Genomic DNA, 21,432 nt, shown 5'->3' on the forward strand with positions numbered 1-21,432 from the left:
CTAGTGTTTGAAGTTCTGCGCACCCACAGGGACATTTTATACAGTGGTCTTCTAGTATTGCATTTGGAGTAATGTGAATCCACTGACGTGTGTTAGAATGAATATAGTCCTTACAGTCACTCAAAAGGAGGCTTATGCCAAGAGGGATGAAAGGCTATTATTATGCCTCCAGGCAGAACAAAGTCAATGACTCAAGGTGAAAGGAAATATATAATTGTTTATTTTAGCCCTTTATACTGTGTGTGAAGCATCTCTCACAAAGTCATTGTCATCTTTATACAATGCCTGTGGTGTCTGTATTTAACAAAGAAAATGTGCACAGAGCAAGCGTCTTTTTTACAGTTATGTGTGTGTGTGCGGAGTACATCAGCACGCCCTGTTTTCAGTAGAACTCATTTAAAAACAAACCTTAACCTTAAAACCTTAATTTAAAAACCACAGTTTTGTTTCAGCCCTTCTCAAGGTTTAGATATTTCTCTTGTAAAACTGCTTGACCATAACATCCAAACCAAATACCAACAAGCCATTTGTTGCTGTCCTTCTAGCCCGTATCCCCACATATGGAGTACTTCACTCATTGTTCCAGCATTGTTTTCCTTGATTGCAAAACATGGACTCTATTTTTCGATGTTAAATATGTGGACGAGAATAATAAGCTAAATGGAAATTTTGTTGTTGTTGTATGCTTAATTATATTATTCAGGTAGATGAAAACAAGAAAAAAGATACACCGTTATTATTATTATTATTATTATTTGCTGTTGTGGTTGATGTCTTTATTATTGTTATTATTCTTATTATTAACAACATCGTCCACGTCTTATGCATAAATTCATTGTTAAGATGAAGTCTGTGTGTTTCTTTGTTTCCTTCTGCAATCAAATCCATCAACGAAAAACAACAGATACGATGAGATAAAACAGTAATTCCTCAACTACGGCATAGGGGTCTCTCTCTCCCTCTTAGCAAGCTAGCTAGCTTCTCTGCCCAAATGTCATCTATTAGGAGCCGCGTTAATTGTCAACCAGCTAGCTATCCTAATGGTTCCTAAAATGAGACGCACATAGGGATTGAAGTCCCAGAAGGTATGCGGAGTCTTCGGCTGTGATTGGGGGAAAGGGGGAGAAGAGGAAACGGAAAGAAGTAAAAAATAAGCCGAGCTTGTTCTTTTGAAATTAAATTTTTTGACTTCACTGGGTAAGAAACTGATGCTGAATTAGCTAGCCAGTTAGCTAGCTAGCTGCTGCTTTCCCTGCTGCCGTCTCCCTGCTCCTCCTGTTCTCCTGTAGCGTGGCTTTGCTCCCCCCACAGGCCGCCATCCTTGTCGCTTTTGTCTGCTGTGGCCTCTAAGCGAGTCCGAGGCCTCCAGTGTCGTGGCTACTCTGGTCATGAAAAGCTGCTTTTGTCTGGGAAGGAAGGACGAAGTGCCTCGAGCAACAGTTAAGTCGATGAGATTTAAACAACATCATGCAATGAATTACTCATCAGATTAGCAAGGTTTGAGCATGTTTATTATGGGAGGGTTTGGGCGAGTTTTTGACTAGTTAACGAGCCAGTTGGGTGGCTAAAATGTGGAAATTAACGTAAGATAGCTAATCATGTTTTTAAGCTAATCGAATGCAATTCGTTTTACAAAAATTCCTAGCACTGTTTGGCTAGCTAGCCTCGTCGGTTAACCGCAGTTCCTAGTTAGGTAGCTAGACATTGAGCTGTCTTTTTGTTATAGTTATCTAGCAAGCCGGGTTATAACGAATTTTGTTATTCTGGCACGTAGGTGGCAAAACAGCTAAACACACTAGGTTCAGTTCTTCAGCTCTTCTAGACCAGAGCTGTGATGTCTAACGTTGGACGGCTAAGCAAACGTGGGTGTTAACGCGGCAGTTAGCACTATCAAGATAGTAAGGTACCTAGTTCACCTTGCTTGTGATAGATATTAATATGGGAAGATACCGCTTACTTGCGTTTCACTGTCTGTAGCGTGTTTATGTTTGACTGATAGCTGGTTATCTGGGTGTAGAGGATTGGTGTTGATTTACAGTAGAGGCTACACGTTCATAATGCAGCTGCAACATCTGGCTAGCTCTCAATGTTGCGCTCTCATCCTGAGCTAACTGAATTGCTGAGGAGATAGCTCTTCGGCTAACTAGTAGTATACTGGCTCATGTTCATCAATATGATTTGCTTGGTTAGCTAGCTTGCTGGTTATACACTGAATGTCGTTTGTATTGTGTGGTTTTAAAATGTCATGGTATTTGCATCTTATTCAAAATGAGTTGCCGTGGCCGTAATTTCCTCCGTGACAGAAGTGGATCCTTGTAATCAATTAGATGCGTTGCCAGGTGCAAAATGCAGCAGGTATAACTGCTTAACTAGCTAGCAGGTCTCCGTGGTCTAAGGTTCCACTAAATCTTCGGTCAAATGAACTGTCTGCTTCACAAGTGTGGGCCATGGTGCTGGGAATTTATGTGTGCACCAACAAGTTCAACCTGTCACAGACTGGGCGCAGCCAGTGATTAGAGATTATTAGCCCTTGAGTTTATGTATGCATATACTTCTGTGTCACTAGTTTCTTTCTTGCACTTTGGAGCATGTGTCAGTGTCAGGGCTGGAGTTGGGTGTGTCATACTGTTTTATGGGGAGGTAAGTGTGTGATGAAATGGTCTGGCTTGAGAAACATTCCTGACTGATTAAGTGTCATTGGAAGTTTCCAGTTGAACACATGGTGGAACGGTTTCAGAATTCCAGAATGGCTGAATGGATTTTGGCCTTCAGGTTGAGATTCCGGACAGTAGATTGTCCATTAAAAGTGCATGCTCAGCGATCAAACGTGCTGGAGTTTGGTGAGATTCCCACTTTTTGCAGAAGAGAATCAACTGCAGAAAGAAATCATTATCTCTTCTTCAGTCTAATTATAGCTTCTATGTTTATTTAATAGGTTTCCCTATCTGAAACGCGAGACTTCTACCAAAGCAAATCCACCAAATTTGATAAACTTAATCCTGATAGATATCATTTAGGGTGAATGACATAACTGAGTCATTCACTTAGCCAAAACACAACACATAATTCGATAAAGACTGCCATGGAACTGCTGAAAAAACAACCATTTTTCCTGTGTCCGCTGCTCATTCAATGACATTGCGCTGAAAAAGGAGAACTGTTCTCTACAGAAATTATCTGGACTGTGCTGACTGTATCAACATGCAACAAGTGTGAGAGCGCTCTTAATCATACCAGAGCTAAATTAGCCTTATTTATACTGTGTGATCAAGGCATCAAGCCTAACCTAACCTAATGTCGCTACAGTATCAGCCTAAGCTCAGTTTAAACGTGTTCACTTGAATGCGTAGCATTCTGTAAAAGTAGACCAAGTAAATCTGGTACTGTGATGAATTCAGTGGGTTTTGAAGTTATCTGGTCCAAGAAGGAAAATGATAACCCAGGTAGAATAGACGGGTGTAGCGTGGGTATCTCCTTACCTGGGCCAGTTGCACTCTGAATTCACGGCAGGCTTACTGGATGTCAGACTTTCAGCCAAGCTTCACTATTTCCATAACTATGAGGGTTTTATTTTTCTTATTTGAAACTCACTGCAGTTAATGTAAAACAGAAACCTGTCATACACGTTGATGTAATGGTTACGGTGTGTCTGGTTACATTTGGATAGAACGGGGATATGAGAGTGAGGCTTCATGAGCCCTGTAATAGGTTGAGCTTCTGTGTACTGTTAATCATGGACTTGTATGAACTAATCAGAACAGTAGGCTGTGTTCTCTAGAGTAAGACACTGGTATTGGTTTAGTCAGTGTTGGTACATGATAGCTCCACCAGGTTTTGCGTTCAAGTTGCCTTAGTCCTCCATCACTAATAAATTGCTTTCTCACTCATTTTGACATGAGATGAGTTGGTGGAATGCACATCGTTCTAGCTGAGCTACCATGTGGTTTCATACCATACCTAATGCAAGAAGTCAACGCATTCTTCTTTGTCACTCTTGCAGAGTACACATACCTACAGATCAAGCAAGCTGGCTGTTGTAGCTCTCTCCCCTGGACAGTTCTACCACAGAAACTAGACTAGAAGGTCAGCTTCCTGAGGTAGGGTTGAAGTGGTTTTCACTGACACATTGAGAAAAAACTGATGCAGACAGAGTACAGCAAGCTGTTATAACCCTTCCATTGGACCATTCCCAGCTTTAAAACCACAGAAATCAGATGTCTTTAAAGTCATCCTCAATTTTAAGGATTTGTTTATGTTGCTAGAAATTAATTATATTTTACACGATACATACCTATTGATTATGTCTACCTTTTTTAAAAATGCTTGGCAAACACTGAGAAGGCAGTAGTCTAGATGTGTTATGAAGCTCAGAATTCAGAGTGTTACATTATATAGAAAACAACGTTTTGAAATTGTCCTCCTTGTATCACCAGAAATGTCTGACTTGCACATAAAGTGGAATGCCAACAACCAAAATGGAAATTGTACTGCCTGTTTTATACACAGTCGCCTTCAAAAATAGTCATTCTTTAGTAAGAAGCCATGACATAGACTGTTTACGAACGGTTTCTAACAGTCTGTAGTCTGCATATTTAATGTAAAAGATTATTAGCGCTTATATGTGTTTGAATGAGGAAGCAATCAGCAAGAGCACAGTGTGGTCCTGCGGTTATAATTCAGCAGCTCCCCTACATCCTGGACTGCAGCCTCACTGCGGCCATCTCTCTCAGTAAGAGATTTGTCCCAGCTTCTCCCTGACAGTTAGCGGGTCTGGCTTGAGGCGCTGTCCAAGTTTCAGAGTTCTCGCGCTCATCTAAAGTTACAGGCTGAGATGTGGTGGCACGCCTCAGCACTGAGTCTTGGCAGCCATCTCCCTCCCCCTGCCTCTTTGGAAATGTCTTTCTTGCAGAGGGAATCTTAATGCAGCGTGATTCTAGACAGATTACTGCAACCGGGCCCTCCGCTCCCTCCTTAGCAATTGTGCATGCAGAGCGTTACAGAACTCGGTGCTGTTTTTTCTTCTGTGTTAGCCTGATAAGGAGGAAAACTCCAGGGTAGATAGGCCAGACCCAGCCCGCTTGCTCTCCTCTCTGCGTGTGAGTGTGCACGCAGGCATGCTAACGTGTGTGCATGCGTGTGTATGTTCTGGTGTGAGCTTGCTGTGCATGGCAGGCCTGTGCAGTTTGACACCCACATTTTTGTGGAGAACCTCCATGTCCACCTCTCGCCGCTGACCGAGGCCCACTGCCTCCTCCTGCTAGGCGCCTGCACTCTTTCACGTCGCTTCCGCACTCGCTCTGCTGCTGGTGGCGGGGTTTCGAGGCTGAGCCGTCCTACTTCTTCATTCCCCCGAGTGAGCTGAATCTGGATGCCTTTATTTAAGGCCTCACGCAAGCCTCTGTGTTGTGTGTCTCATGTTTGTCAGCTCTACTGAACCCGTCTGAAGTCTTTTGACGACACCTCCTGTAAAAACAGAAAGCCAACAAACGACGCACACATGGTAAGCATTTGTGAAAAGCGTACGGGTTTCTGGAACAAAGTCAAGCTCCATTAGTCTATCCGTCCAAAGTGCGCATGAATGTTAGAGTTTCATGTTCTGTCACTGGAGGTCAGATCTACAACTCGGATCAATGCCTCTGTCCCCGTGTTTAAGTTTATGATGCTATAATCAAGTCGGGCCATTTTTATCCTAGTGTCTCCTTGGGTGCTCACAAGGGTCAGGTTTTGTAAAAGCCAGTCACAGTGTCCTGTGTTCTTTATACCTCAGCGCCCCTCAGTCCACAGTGTTGCTATGACGTAGCCATGCCTGTTGCTTGGAGGGAGGGCGGGTATGTTAGGAAGTGCCCAGCCGGGAGGCCCCGTTGCCAAGGAGTCCTTTGGAGCCTCGTCAGCCTTTGTGTAAAAGGGCACAGTCCCTTCCTTTTTAATATTCCACTGTCTCATCGTCTTAACCCCCCAGAGGCCTCAGGCCATTCCTCCCCCCTGTGAAAGGAAGGGAAAAAAACAACACTGGGAAGGATCTAGTCTAGCATTGTAGGCAGAGAACGCTGCTATGAAGCAATGTATGGTCTAGGATCAGTAGGGCTCTATCGTGGCATCATCGGAGATCAGCAGCCTGATATCTTTGCATGGTTTGGTATCAGCAGCCACATATCTTTTCTTGGTTTGGCATCAGTAGGGCTGTATCCAAGCATGCGTTGGTCTGGGATCAGTAGTGCCATATCAAAACATCGTCTGGGATCATGAAGACTATCACTGCATCAGCGCAGTCATGTTGGCAGCTGCCCTCCCAGATAAGGGCTGCGGTTGCTTCTTTCTCCAAATACCACACTTCCCAGCGGCTACTGGTGCTGAACCACAACCAAAGCCACACCTGCTGAGAGCTTGCTAGAGGTGCCCTTCTGCCAGCTGACCGCTGCCCCTGGCAGCACTACCCAAGAACTTAAAGTAGTGTCTTTTCACAATCCAGTGAAGGTGACCAGTTCTGTCCTTATCGCTGTAGTCTCCCTTTTAATTCTCACTACTGAGACATGATGTACGTTGACCATTATTGTAATGCAACAGTATTTTAATAAGTATGTTACTCATGTAGGAATCATTTAACATCTTGGATAGCACATTTCTGATAATAGGATGAAAAATTTTGGTAAATGGCAAGTTTCTAAATGGCAAATTTTGTAAGCTGCCTTACTTGCATTTCTGAAAGTGTGTTGGGCTGCTGGAGCGGCTGATCAACGCCCTCAGAAGCAGAGCAGCTCCGCGCAGCTGACAGAGCCGAAAGTCCCTCCCCGTTACCTCCCACACATTTTTTGGGCTCTCTCTGTGCAGCTTACCGAAGGGACCGCCGCACACTGTTCAGGCTTGCTCTGGTGGAGATCTGTTCCAGAACACGGGAGAGGGGGGTGTGTGTTCTTAGAAGCCCTCTTCCCCAGGAATGCCTTCTTCTTCCATGTGAAAGGAAAGCGGAGAAGTTTGACGTGCGGGGTGCCTGTGATGTGGCGTGCGGTCCTCTGTTTCGCTTTGCGTGAAGTGCGCCGGGCGGGTGGGTCGCAGTGACGCCGCGGTTCCTTTGTGATTTATTATTGCAGTTTAGTGCCGCTGCAGTTGTGTAACTGCCTCTCCGTACAAAGAAGTGTCAATCTTTTGAATGTTGCTTACTTCACTTATTAATGACTGTTCACAGGATGCTGCGTGAAATTGGAGCTTCCTCTATAGAACTGTAACACTTGGACATAATTTGTTGATAAATATTAAAAGACTTTGTGAACAATATGGTAAAATAATCCTGAAAACTTAAAGGACAACAGAGGAAACAGTTTCTGCAAAGAAAACCTTGGGGATTCGTTGGAATGGAAAAGCTTGATGTTGTGCTTGTTTGCCTGTGATTAAAACCTGTTTGCTGTTTGCTGTAACACCCAGGTAAGCCGACTGTATGCATGGTCACCGTGACTGTCTCTGCTGCCTCTTAAAGGCGCAGATTAGCTTTGTGTGATCATTGTTTTTAAACCCTCAGCCTCTGCTTTGACTAACCCGTCGCCTGTGGTTACGGGCGCCGTCACGCATCGCCTGAATTCCCCTTCCAGGCCTGCCTGGACGGCTCCTCCGGCGGGACAGGTGCCGGTATCGTGGAGCGCTGATCGCCGTCTGTGCCAGAGCTGAGGGTGTGGGTCCGGCGCTCACATTCTCCTCTGCTGTGTTCCAGAACTCCCCCACCATGCCAGAGGTAAGGGACCTCTCAGAAGCCCTGCCGGACTTGCCCATGGACCCCATTACCGGAGTTGGGGTGGTGGCATCTCGGAACCGGGCACCCACCGGCTATGACGTGGTGAGTTGCCATTCGGCCTGGACACACATGGCACAAGGGGCAGCTTGATGGCAGCCTTCATCAAAGTTTTATCAGAAAGTGGTGGTAGACGTTTAGAGCATGCCCTTTAGAATGAGTCCAGTTCAGAGGAGAGGAAGAGGGGATGGAAATGATTTTCTTTGTATGATGCTGAGAATTGGACATTGTGAGCTTTGAGGCTGGTGCCATCCAGTTTCAGTGAGGGGATTTTTCTGATTTTTGCTTACTGAAGTGAAACCAAAAAAGAAGTGAAAAAAACTGCTGTACCCACCACAGATCTTTGATAATGAGAAGTGAAAGTTGTACTCCTGACACAACACAAGCCTGCCAGAGAACTGAGCCGTGATCTGAGACACAGCTTTGAAGCACAGCTGTCCTCAGGGCCCCCAGTGCAAATGGACAAGAATAGCTGGATGTTGCTGTGGTTTCATTTAGGATGAGAGCGCATGAACACGGTTCAGTTTTTCACTCTGCAGTCCTGGGGGGCTGGGAGGGAGGCATTGCCATCTTGCAGGATTTCCTGCTCTTTTTAAAACCTCTCAAGTTCTCAGAACTAGGGAGGAAAGTGCGTTGGGTTCAGCGAAGGAAACTGTTGCATGAAATGGTGACGTGCCTCTCTGGACCAAAGGCCTGTAGACCAGGGGTAGGTGAGATGTTTCTGCTTTTTGGTCACATGATTGGATGAATTCTGGCAGTAAATTGATTCAGTTGACTGCGGGTGTGTTGTGCGGAAAAGCTCCAGCACGCGGTCTCCTGTTTTCAAATTACTGTAGTGATTGATCCAACCCAGTGATTAGAGCTATGGAACAAAGCAGACGCATGTCTCCCGCTGCTGTTGTCACCAGTCCTGGGTAGAGTGATGTGCCCAGGATTGAGCCAGTCAACCCACACTTGCCAGGCGTGTAATGGACGCTGCTGTCTCTGTCCTCTTCTCTCCATCCTTTCCTTCTCTCTCTCTCTTCTTTCTTGCTGGAGATAGTGTTGGCATTTGGAATGAGAGGTTGCGAGAGAGCTGAGACCCTGGGTACAGCGTGTTGCAGTCAGGGCAGGGAGGTGACTCACATCTGTCAAATTCACAGCTCCCGCTGTAAAACTCCAGCTGCTCATTTCTTCTCTCCTCTGTCGTTCAGTGAGTTACGAGTAGCTCATGTTTATTAAAACCAGGTCAGTGTTATTTCTGTTCTAAAGGACTAGCACACGTGAAAAACCATCATATCAACACGCTTTTTAATGCCCCTCATCACTGCTTTGCAATTTGGGAGTTGGAATAGAAGGTGGGTCTGTCTCCCTTTATTTGCACTGCAGTATTCCAAATGCATCCAGTAATCTCAGTTCAGCACCTTAATTGGGGCCCTCTCGTCAGCTTCCACAAGCCGTCCTGTTTTGCCCTGGGCATCTATTGCTGCTCGTGTAACACACATGCGTGTGTCATGAGCTAGCAAAGTGGGACGGTACAAGGCACACCATATCGACTTGCTCCGTGATTTACAAACCATTGCGGATGGCAGGCGATTACCTGTTAAGCCATGAAAATCTATGCAGCCTGTAGAGTGTTTCTGTGGAGCAGTGGCAGGCGCCTGAGTCTTAATCCAAGCACTTAGCTGATGGGCCCATCATGTGGTGTCAGTAACTCAGGGGAAGTGTTCTACTGAGGGGTGATCAAACGCAGTTCTGCCAGGGAACAGGAGCCGCGCTGAAGCCTCAGGCAGTGCCTGACATAAAATGCATCCTGCTGCACCCAGAGGGCGACAGGTAAACCTCCGAATGAGGCAGAGGCCCGACGTTTCTGTTCGGCGGAACGTATTAACAAGGTTACTCTCCAGCACTCTTTTAACAGGGGCTGTTTTGTCAAATGCAAAGATTTCTAGGTTGCGAGGTGTGTGGGTTCCTCTCTGGCTGGCCTGACCTGAGGTGGTTTTCGACACTTTGTTGGAGTCTGACCTGGCGTGCTTTCCTGCTGTTTCTGTCCGTCATTCTCATTGTCTTTCACTTTCCCAGGAAGGACTCTCACCCAGCCCTTTACTCTCACTTTCTCATTCACTGTCCCTCATGCTCGCTGTATTTCTTTCTCTCTCTCTCTCATGCATGCGCACACACACGCACACACACACTCGCTCTTCGTACACATCCCCTGCATGGAGATGCTGTGGCCTAAGATGGAATCTCCAGCAGAAGGTTCTGGGGGTTGGGGGTGTGACAAAGCCCCCTCTGTAGTGTGGTGAAGAAAGGGGGGGATGTGTGAATGGGCGGGGGTGAGTGGCCCCAACTCGCCCTGACCCCCCCCATCTCTCAAGCTGGTGTCGGGGACGTTTCCTACCCAAACAGGGCCCTATTGTCCATCTTCCTAGCTGTGGCAGTAACAGTGGATCACTTGTTGTCCTCTTCTCCTCTTCGGCAGCTAATGTTAAATCTCAGGAGCTGCCCCCCTCCTCCCCTGCTGGCAGTCTTTTGTCTTGATCCTCCTTTTCCTTTAGATAATAATCACACTGACTTCATTTTTTTCCTCCTTCCGAGACCGCCTTTGAAGTGAGTAGAATAAATGGATTTGTCGTAATCCCCCTATTGTTCAGGACTGATGGAGTTTTTTTCTTCATTAAAGGCTATTATTTTTTTTTTCCATTTGGATTTATCTGCTGGATATTATTATTCATTTATCTGACTGAAGAAAGATCTGCCTTTTATCTATTGGCTCTTACAGCTGTGTGGTATCTTAATAAAGTCAGAGTTTCCTGAAACTATAGGTTAGGCGCTGTCACTGCCAGCTGCAGCAGCGGAAACAGAGCAACAACCCCCCCCCCCCTTCCTCTGTGCACTGGCCACGGGTGTCCCTAATTGCAGATATGTCCCTCACACGTGGCAGGTCCTGCCTCCCCTCGGATCCCTCCGACCTCCCTGCCTAACGCTGGGCCTCGTGCCATTAACCCTTCGTTTGCTAATAAGGCCTGTGATGGGAACTGACCTGCTCCACTGAGGCGATAAGGGGTCACGGGAGAGGATTTGAGATCTGTTGCAGTGCTTTGCTCGGGATGCAGTCATATTGTCGTCCGTAAGATGAAAAGTTTGTCAGTAACTCATAGAATATAAGGATGCAGTAGCGAGCTTTGTACTGAACCGGAAGATTCCTTTCAAGTTAAGCAACTGTCTTGTCTAGACAGTCTAGATTTCCTTGGAATTTGTCCTTGGTTGTTATCAGTGTTGAAGTACAGTCTATCAGGCACCAGATATCTGAGAGATCTTCCTTTGAAGGAACGCTTTTCTCCTTAAAGAAAAGGGCTTCCCAGTGCCCAGTAAGCAGGGCTTTCAGTGCCTGCCTTTGAGTCGCTTCACTGGCTCTTAACAGGCCGCTCAGGAATGCGCAGGCCTCCAACCCATTGGCTTTGCTGCAGTACTTCACGCCTGCTGCCATGGAGAGGCTGAAGAGAGACGTGTGTGGCCTATCACCACCCTGCTCTTGCAGTGTGTGCTTGCAGGGGTGCTGTTAATGCTGTCTTAGATGCCCTGTGCACCGGAATCAGCTCAAAAGGAAGGCGTGTTCACACTGCAGCCCCTTCCAGCAAAATGCCAATGGGAACCAAGACTAATATCAGAATTTTTAATTCTAGCAGTTGCGCACTAATTTTCCAACTTTTGTCTTGCTGCCAAAGATGGGCAGAAGCTGGAAAAGTGCCTCAAGGGCAAAACTGCCTACCACACAGCCGTATTTAAAGTAAACCACTTCTTTTATCGCAATTGGTGTATAAATGGAAATTAATTTACTACTTTCATTTTCAGATATGAAATGAGGCTAACGATCAAACAATTCCAAAACACTGCTATAAAGAGTGAAACAGTGCTCTTGTTAACTTGTGTGCCTGTGGTGACCTATCATAGATTAATTAGAGATTAAGGTTGCCCACAGGGTGTCACCATTTCAGTACGCCAGTATGGAAGAATATTCAGCCCCCTTTTAATTAGAAAACATTGTCCAGAAATGGTATGTGTTTTTCCCCTGCTCAGGTTGCACAGACGACAGATGGCCTGGATGCAGACCTGTGGAAGGACGGCCTCTTCAAGTCCAAGGTCACTCGTTACCTCTGCTTCACCAGGGCCTTCTCCAAAGAGAACGTGAGTCCGCTTCTGCCCTCTCCTCTCTCTCAACCAAAGGGAGCTGTAATCTGAAAAACACATGTGAAAGGGAACCTCGCACGCTTTGGTCAAGATGTGATCTTTACCCCGTTCAGAGGAGGTTTTCTGTATAATACCAAAATAGAACCAAAATGAATAATCGAAAGTTTTGTAGTCTCAGCCAGTCTGCAGCCTCTGCCCTGATCCAGAAGTACCTCTCTGAGTTTAAATTGCTGGGATTCTTCTGTTCCCCAGAGAATATAGGTCTGTACATTACAACAATTACTCATGGAAAAGGGATCTACTGTTAAGTACCACTTTTGGCCTTTTAACTGTAGATATTTGGACATGCCTTTGTCATTGAAAAACAGCTGTGGAAATACTGTATTATGTGAAATGAGTTTTTTTTCTGTGATTCATTCAACATTTACCGAACAGTTTATGCAGGCTTATTTTGTAATAGTTGATAGAGAACAAATTCTTAGTGGCATGTTTGTGCCTGTATTTGCTTATAACAATGACCTGTTCTTCACACGTCACGTGCCAGCCATCGTCACGCATTGCTTGTTTATTTATGGTTAATGGCAGGCCCTGAGCAGCCCTAAATAGCTCCAGGCAGCCATCAGATGCGTGCGACTTGTCGAACATTAATTCTGGGTCGTGACGTGGTTGTCATCAGTACAGATGAACATCTGGTTGTAACGTTCTCACCTTACTGCCTCTGTCGTCGAGTCAGGCACCGATGTGCAGGAAGGGGGGGGGCGGCGGCGAGGGGATGTGCTGGAGGAAATTTCACGGCTGTTCATGGCCTTTTAGGACACGTCTCTTGCAAAAGGGCGCACACGTCCTTGGAATTGGTCAAGGCCGGGCTGGGTGCAGAGAGTTTAACAGCCGCTCTTTGAGAGGGGAACCCTGAGGGGCTTGGCGGGGAAAGTGACAGAGCTGTGGTCTTCTAAGCCCCGGTTGCACCAGAGCACCATGGGAAATAACGGCTCCACCCTTCCGCTGTTTTTAGTGTCAGGAATCCACCGACACTGTGCCTGCTCAGACATTACCCTGGAAACAACCATAGGGCCTCTCGCTTCCCACATGTAGACAGTGCTCTCTGCATTTTCATAAACGGCTCCTCAGATCATCCCAGTTTTCAGCCCCTCTCTGCACATTTCTCTGTGTCTGAGACATGCTCCTCTCTGCTTGTTTACACTGGCTGTAGTGGGACGTCAGTTAGACCCCTCTGCTGAAACTTCCCAGCCTCCATGGCCTCTCTAACCTCCATCTTTGAAAAAAAAAAAAAAGAAGAATAAAATAATGGAGGAAGTGTTTGCTGTCAGGCTTGTCTGAGATAAGAAATGTAGTGACAGGATCATCTGAATAACAGCAGAGCCTTAAATAGCTGCCAAACGTACCAAAAAGCTCCATTTCCACATTATCCGTCAGTGCAGGCTGAAGGGGACGTTTGAAGTCTGCTGTATTTGCAGCTGCCTCTTGGTGAAAGTGGCTGGAGTACTCAGGAAATGGAAGAAAGGCTGATTTACTACCTTAGAGAGGCCATGGGTTGCCCTGCCCCACCCAGAGACATTCTTAAGAGTGGCCTACGAGGAGAGCGTGACCCACTGGGTTTAGCGTGAAGCACACAGTTGACTAGAGTCCAAACAGCTGTAAGGATTTTGGACACACATGAGACCTGATGGTGCCTTGTAAAAAGCCTGTATTGTCTGCCGGTCAATACAGCCCCCACTGTAAATATCTCTGACAGGGACGGATACTGTGGAGTTATCATAGAGATCTTATGGTGGGAATCCAGCACTGTATGTGATTTATTGTCTTCCAGGTCAGAGGTGAAATGACTTTTGCATTGAATAATATGCTTTACATCTGAATAAAAATGTCATTAGAAATGGCCCTTCTGGCAATGACTGCCAAGCGCTGCATGTGAAAGGGAAGGGATTCCCTCTGCCAGTTGAATCAGCCCAGTTAAAAAAAAAATGAATTGGGAAGGATTAGCTTGTCAAACGGAGACAACCTGTCCTCTTTGGAAAGAGCCCCATGTGATCGTAAGTGAGGACATTTTGGTTTAACTACTCATCTGGAGTAGTTTACCTCCTACAGCACAGTGTCCTGATCATTTCTCTAAGTGCACCTCACCTGATCATTTAGTTTACTCTCAGTACCTCAGTACTGGCTCACCACCACCATCTCGCATCTCCTGTAATCTCCTGTTGTAATATTTCCCAAAGTATTTGGACATTTTAGAAAACATTAAATAGAAAAAAAAATATTATGGGAGATTGCGATGGTGGTGGTGGATTTTTGGTTGGAATGTACCATCATGGTGATTAGTAGATTTTAATTTATGTGGTTAAAATCAGCTTCAGAGTCTGTCAAGTGCTTTTCAAAATATAACTTTTTTTTCTAGGATATTTATCTGACGTTTGCTTTCTGACTGCATTTCAACAGTACAGTTGTTGTCTTGACAAATTGATAGCAAGCCCTGTCCTTCACCCACGTTTCATTTGCTGTAGATTTAAGTGTGTAATGGTCAGTTGATGTGACTGTTTGTCTCTTCTCCACTGTCTGTCTACAGAGCCATTTAGGAAACGTCCTGGTGGACATGAAGCTGATAGACATGAAGGACACACTGCCTGTGGGGTTCATCCCCATCCAGGAGACAGTGGACACACGTAAGCTAAGAGTTCCCTCACTTCTTTCAGAGGGATTTTCTGCTGTCTCCTTTTAGCTTTACCTGTCCAGCTTCTACCTGTGCAAGGGTTACAGGTAAAGTTTTGGTGTAGAGTGTGACTTCATTATGGGGCACTTCATTAAGACTGAGGGAAGTTAAAGCTTTTGCTCAGTGACTGGCCTGTTTCTCTGTTTTGGCCCTTTTAGTGTTTGTTTAAGTGGTCAGCGGATGAGGGTTATGCAATCCAGTGGACTGTTTTTCCTGCCTCTTTTGCTTTTTTGTATAATCATTTTTGTAGGGTAAGCGCTTCAAGCACATCATTCTCATAGTTTGAAATAAACACATTTTGTGCTGATGTTGGCTCAGAAAACTAGGGAGAGGGGATTTTAGGGGATTTTGTATTAGAATGGAGGCAGGAAAAATGGAAAAGGGGATTTTTCAAGTGCTAGCAAAATTGTTCCCATGACCCACATATACAAAGACTCCATTTCCGCCTCCATCTCTCCTGCCCCCACCCCGCCTCACCCCACCCCTGGTCCAGGAAAATTGTCCCCGATGCAACTCTGTAATTCCCTCCCAAGTGAAGCACAGCATGCTCTGTAAAGGCTCCCATTATCATTATTCCCTAACTGTATGTTCAGAAAGGGAATCCATTAGAAATAGCGTTGCCATAGGTTATCAGCTGTCTGTCGTCTTTCTTTCTTCTAACGTCCTACTTCCGTTTTCAAATCTTATTGCCATTTTCATCTTCCTGTTTAATACATCTGTCAAGGTTGGTTGGTCTTAAAGTGGAAGTGCATGAACCTGGAACTGTGAGATGTAGTGTTTGATGGCTGAGCCTGCATGTGAAATGAAAACCCTTCCCCCCCTCCTCCCCCCTCTCCAGAGGAGCCAGTCTTCCGGAAGAGGAGGCTCTGCATTAAGTTCATCCCGCGGGATTCCACTGAGGCGGCCATCTGCGACATCCGCATCCTGGGAAGGTCCAAACAGGCCCCGCCCCAGTACACCTTCATCGGGTGAGTGGAAGAGAGCAAGGGCTGGGTTACGGGGTTTGGCTGTTTCGGTGTTTGCGGGGGGTCCTGAAAATGCAAGACGGGAAGACCCACTCCGATGCATCTCTGAGCATCATTGGCCTGTAGCCAAGCAGACAGAATTCCTTTCCACAGGAGTCAGTTTCCTGCCCTTTTCCTCCTTAGAATGTTAGAATGGAACAATCAAGTTGCATTGTTTTTAAGATGAATTCTTGTTCCTGTTTAATCACACCAGAGCGGTCTGGGATTAGGTCTGCAGACAGCTGCTTTATGAGCTGTTTCAGCTGCTTTCGATTTTCGTTGTAATCAAAGTTGTGAAGACCTTACAGTTTCAGTGACAGGAGATGCATAATGAGGCACGGCTCTCACAGCTGTAGTTATGAGGTGTGGGTTTCTTCCAGAGAGCTGAACAACATGGGGATCTGGTACCGGATGGGGAAGGTCCCGCGGACTCAGGAGCCCACCCAGAACCAGAACCACACACCTCCCATCCAGACTGTCACTTCTACCGCCACCCCTGCGCCAAACCTGCCCAGGTATGTCTTCCCCTTGCCCCATTCTCAGCCGCTCTTGCCCAACACCCTGGCGTTGAGTGTTAGCCCTCTGATCCCAAACACTTGATTTGTCTCCTTATGCATGGTTTAGCGCACTTTCTCCTCTCAGAAACAAGTGAAAAACACAGGCCTCCTGCAGGTCTTTACTTTCTTTGTTGTCTCCTTCATGTCACATGCAGTACAGTATTGTACAGTTCACAGATTTTTCCATGCAGTGCTTATCACAGGTGTTAAGTGTTTAGTAGAGATCACTGTACAGAGTAACTAATAGTGCGAACAATGAGTATGTACATTTACCTGATTATATAGCTATAATTTGGCCAAATAGAGCTGTGCCCCACCCAAGATTACACCCTCCCATCCACTGCACTGGTGCAGAGTCCAGTACCTTAATCACTGCTGTGGCTCTGATAGCTGGGTAAGGGAGCGGCAAAGGAGCATTAGAGAGAGTAACACTCCACCCCTCTCTGGGCCATGGCACTGAGCGAAAGGTTTGCTATCGATACACCCCCCCCCCCCCCCCCCCCCCCCTCCCTGCACCAGGAGAGAAATCCCAGTCTGTCGCTGGCCGTGCTGTCAGGGGCTGTGACACACTGTCAGGAGAGGACTCGGTCGGGGAATGAGGGAGGAGAGAGGTGGAACGTGGGCTGTCATGTGTTCATGAGTACGTTCTGTGGATTTCTTTGCCATGCTGTGGGAGGGAGAGGCAAAGGCAGAGCTGTTTGCGCTTGTGGGAGTTGTGCATGCGTGAGCGCCAGGGGGTGGAACTGTCCGCGGGTCTTTTTGGCCGAGCGCTTACCTAAGAGTTTTATGCCTGGCAGCAAACCTTCTCTTGAAAGTCAATTTTTTAGATGTACAGAAATGAAATTAAGGGCATTCATGATATGAAGGTGAGCCGCCATAAATGTTGCTGCTAGTCCGCTGATCATAGTGTCAGTCTCTTTATCAGTGCTGCGTTTCCATGAATCGTTGCATAAGGGGAGAAGTTGCTGAGCTCAAGGTTGACAGAGTGGGGGAGAGAGAGGGAGTGAGGGACCCCGGTGTTTGTGGGAAAGATGACTGAGAGCCTGATTAACTGTGCTGCAGCCTGTAATCCTCAGTGCTTTCCATGCCCCTGAGAACCGGGCCCTCCCATCTCTCGCCTTGCCAAGATCACGGGCTCTGGTTCTGTGTGTCACAGTTAACTCTCTCACAGACGTTTTTTTTTTTTTTTACTCTGTTCATGGCTTTTCCATATACATTATAAAGACACACAGCATCCTCTCACCCAAATCTCCTCCTCCAGTTTGAAAATGGTCCCCCACAGCACAAATTTTCAAGCAAGGGCAGCCTGCTTTAAAGTTTATTTAGGGCTCCTCACCGGAAAGTCATCATTATTTGGCATAGTTTTGTGTAGGCATATATGTGTGATCAGTCCTAAGTTCTCTTAGAAAATGAACTCAGTGGAAGTGCTTTGTGGGATATGCTGAGCACATGCCAATGAGGTGGACCTTAGACAGCAGCTTTTATGGTGGCCACCTCTCTGTTTGATATATATAAAGCAGACTGCAAATGCAAATCGGTCAAAGGTTAAGAATGAACTTAATAAAGAATGAACTGTGCCAAAAACACAGCCGGGTCTTTGATTCGCAGATATTCTGTGATGAAAAATCAGCTTAAGGTCCTGCAGTTAAAATAATTGCACTGCCAACACCCACAGGGATGTATCATGTATTGTTAAGGAAAATTTTGCTTTAATCGCCAGCTTTCTGAAAGGGTCGGGGTGTAGGCTTTGCCCATATGCAGGAGTGAAGGGAGTTATTGTTACCCTGACACTGAAGCGCTGGAGGCGTGCCTCCCAGCTCAATCGTCTAGAGCCTCCTGTCTGGCAGCCACGGCACAGTTTAATTGGTCCGCTTGGCCTCGGTTCAACCGGTTCCTCTTGTGTTCCATTTTTTAGGGCTGACCAGCCGGGCGCTTATTGCCTCCCTGATGTGGCAAATCTGCTGTAGATGAAGGTTTCTAATTTGCCCAGCATGCCAGGGCTCTTCTCTCCCACTGTCAGTCTTGCACTGAGACTCCTTGAGCAGGGCTGCCTCTCCCTGTCAGTCTCTCACTGGGACTCCTACAATAGGAGTGCCCCCCTGAAGGCCCATGACTGCCCTCTGAATGGACCACTGGACTGAATTAACTCTGTGATTCCTTATCTTCAGAGGACCAAATGGGAAAACAAACTGACACTCAGCCAGTTCTCAGAGAATGTTAGTCCTGTGTAAATCTGGACACATTTTTCCATGGTCGTGCAAGGAAGCATTTTGGGGCTGCTTAACTTGTCTTTTGCCAGCTTATACTGTTTTTTTTTTTTTTTAGCATTTTTGACATTATAAAAATAAAACAAAACAATGTTCAGAATAGTTGTCAGCAGGCAGATATAAAAGTATGAATAAAAAAAAATGATTTGACTGGAATGTCAAAGTGTCTGTTTATCATAAATATAAGTATATTAAATATTGACGAAAATGTATGTGTAAATATGCATACATGGTATATAAAATTGCCTTACTGTAACTGGCCCTTGTACCCTAGCCTGCAGACTTTCATCTTTGAAGGTCTGTGGTGAAGTTCATCCATCTTTGGAATGGGTAGACACTGCTGGGATGGTCATTTTATCCATATTATCCTTGTTTTTATCCATGTTATCCCTCGATCAGTTTGCTTGAACTCATCTCTAAGAGCATTGAGTGCAGAGTTTGTGTATAACCTTGACATGGTAATCTAATCAGACACAGCAAAACATTAATGTGTGAGTCGCCCAAAGGGTGCGTCAATGCCGTTTCCACGGCGCTGAAGGTGTCAAGGCGGTGTCATGGAAGCGGCAGGAAGTCCATCGAAAAAAGATCCTCGGCTGCTTCCCCTCCCCCAAACCTCCTCGTCCCCCTCCCACCCTGGTCGTGTCCCCACAGCTTGTCTGCAGGCAGACAGCTTCTTCCCCTCTTCTCTCCTTCCCTTCTCCACTACCCACAGATTCTATTTATAAAAAAATTGCTTCATTTCCACTTCATATCTGAACAATACGGGCCATGTAACTCTTTATGAGTCCTGTGGAATGAATTACTGACACTTTGCCATCTGATATTTGATTTCCATCCATTGAACAGAAAATTTTGGACAGAAAATATTGTTACTGTTCTGAAAATGCTGGTTGAAATGGTGAGTTGGCATTACAGGTCTGTCTCAGGAGGCTGACTTAGGTGATCTAGAGCTTTGCTGACCAGTGCTGTACCTGACAGGTTGACAGGTGGCAGGAATGGTGTTTTAAACCTCAGGGATATATGCAATGGAGACATTTGCCTGTCTGTGAATGTTTATGAGGTATCTCATGATGTAAAACCTATTCCCATACAAGTATTTTTGAGAAATGGCAGTTAGTATTATTACTGGTCTGCAAGTTATTGCAATGTATGTTGGCTTTAGCAACGTACATTGCAATAACAAATATATAACAAATATAATAAAGAATAAAGAAACTGAGATCGTTTAATAAAGAAAAGTGGTGAGAGCAGCTATGTGGATTATTATACAGAGTCCGTCAGTTTGTATTTTTTAGTTTTCTGTGTGTTTGTTTGCTTCCAACATTAAGGCCTTCAACGTACTAGTGAATCAAGAGCTGGACCGTGGATTATTTATAAAGTTCCTCCCAGTCGGTTCATAAATCTTCCGAGGAGGTACACGGTAATTTAATGTTCAAATATGAAATAAGTGTCAATGTTGGCAGCTCGTTGCCTGGAATGGTGATTAATTGTGCTCGGATTTACAGTAGCTGACAAAGTGAGAACGGAGCTGTATTTATGCCACATACATTCTAGTACGACTGTATGTTCAGCTCCTGTGTTCCTTCTCTCCACCATCCAGGAGGCTCCAGTTGGGAGCTAGAGCCTCTGGTGCTGTCTGGATTGATGTTCTGTTTCAGACCACACCTCTCCAAGAATGTTAATAATGAGCCAAATCTCACTTGCAGCTTCAAACTTTGCAGAGACAGATTTGAAGACAATGTAGAAACACCGAGCTAAATATCTGGTCCATGCTAAAAATCTGTGTTTATGCTGTTGTTTGTGGAGCCATTCACTTCTTTCCCTGTCATAGATTTAGGAATTAGGACCGGTCAGTTATTTCCTCCATGCTGATGTAGTAGTCGCACTTTATAACAGATATTCTCAAAAACGTCACAAAAAAAACAAAACAAAAGACATTCCACAAAAACACAAAAAAAAAAACGGTGGTCAGCTATTGTTATCAGAGTTCATGCTGTCATGTCCTATGTTGTGTTGTGTACATCATATAAAGCATTGTGTAATATCCAAGGGTCGTATGTTTCAGAAGTATGTTAGGTTCTACAGTCAGATGAATCAGATGAGACCACTCTTGCAGAGACAAGGTTTATTCCCCTGGAGTCAGTTACACATGCAAACAGCGCCCCAACTAATACTGCCTGGGCACAGATGAGCACTCACATAAATACCCAGAAGTGATTTAGACCTACCTCTACAGTTGTTGATTGTATTTAGGCAGCGTGACATGAAACTGAGCTACAGGCATTGATATGGTGATAGCCATTTGTTTGAAGACAGTTCCTGTGGACCATTTGGTGTGATTTGCATTGCTATGGTGACGACTTTGTTTTACAACAGTTCCTGTGGGCCATTTGATGTGGTCCAGACTTACAGCTGTATTTGACAGGGTTTGAGCAAGTAGATAAATGTGTAATAGATGGAAAGGTAAGTCAATAATAAAATGAACAGAAGACTCAATGAGTAGAGTATAGATCAGAATGTAGATCTTAAAAAGTCCAATGGCTTTACCAGACTCAGGGTGTTCTGTTTTATAGTCCATGCAGCAGCCGGCCTTTACAGTGAGGTGTTCATTAAACATGGCAGTTGGTTCCATAAGAGTAATGGCAATCTTTTAACGAGCTCACCACTGTCCCAGGTTTAACACCCAAATGTTGATGGAAATGAGCGATTGGGGCTCATGGCAGGATAAATGGGAGCCTCGGGCTCGGGCCCGTGAATATCGCGACCTGTCTGCGGGCTTGTTTTATTGTAGTCAGTGGAAATTATTATGTTTACTCATTCCGCTGCAAAAGACAGGAAGATTAAAAACAACAATGCACAGCTAGACCAAGTCAAGCTGTATATCACCGTCGCTGTGTAATGTGCTGGAGAAATAATCAGTCCTGTTTTA

The 21,432-nt window shown here is 45.5% G+C and overlaps 1 protein-coding gene across 8 annotated transcripts in view; it reads left to right on the forward strand.

Moving 5' to 3' along the window:
• Window positions 1–1,007: 1,007 nt before the first annotated feature.
• mvb12ba (multivesicular body subunit 12Ba) overlaps window positions 1,008–21,432 on the forward strand; it is a 32,500-nt gene continuing 12,075 nt past the window's right edge. The window contains exons 1-7 of one of the 8 annotated variants that reach the window (XM_036528137.1): window positions 1,012–1,197; window positions 1,312–1,439; window positions 7,703–7,825; window positions 11,840–11,947; window positions 14,532–14,628; window positions 15,514–15,643; window positions 16,060–16,194. In XM_036528137.1, coding sequence (XP_036384030.1) covers window positions 1,389–1,439; window positions 7,703–7,825; window positions 11,840–11,947; window positions 14,532–14,628; window positions 15,514–15,643; window positions 16,060–16,194 — 644 coding nt within the window. In that variant the 5' untranslated portion in view covers window positions 1,012–1,197; window positions 1,312–1,388. Of the gene's footprint in view, window positions 1,440–5,425; window positions 5,501–6,869; window positions 7,043–7,085; window positions 7,420–7,525; window positions 7,615–7,702; window positions 7,826–11,839; window positions 11,948–14,531; window positions 14,629–15,513; window positions 15,644–16,059; window positions 16,195–21,432 lie in introns of those variants that run through there. The other 7 variants (XM_036528138.1, XM_036528142.1, XM_036528136.1 and 4 more) reach the window with 7 other exon arrangements.

Source organism: Megalops cyprinoides, chromosome 5 (genome assembly GCF_013368585.1).
Source record: "Megalops cyprinoides isolate fMegCyp1 chromosome 5, fMegCyp1.pri, whole genome shotgun sequence".
Lineage (NCBI taxonomy): Eukaryota > Metazoa > Chordata > Actinopteri > Elopiformes > Megalopidae > Megalops > Megalops cyprinoides.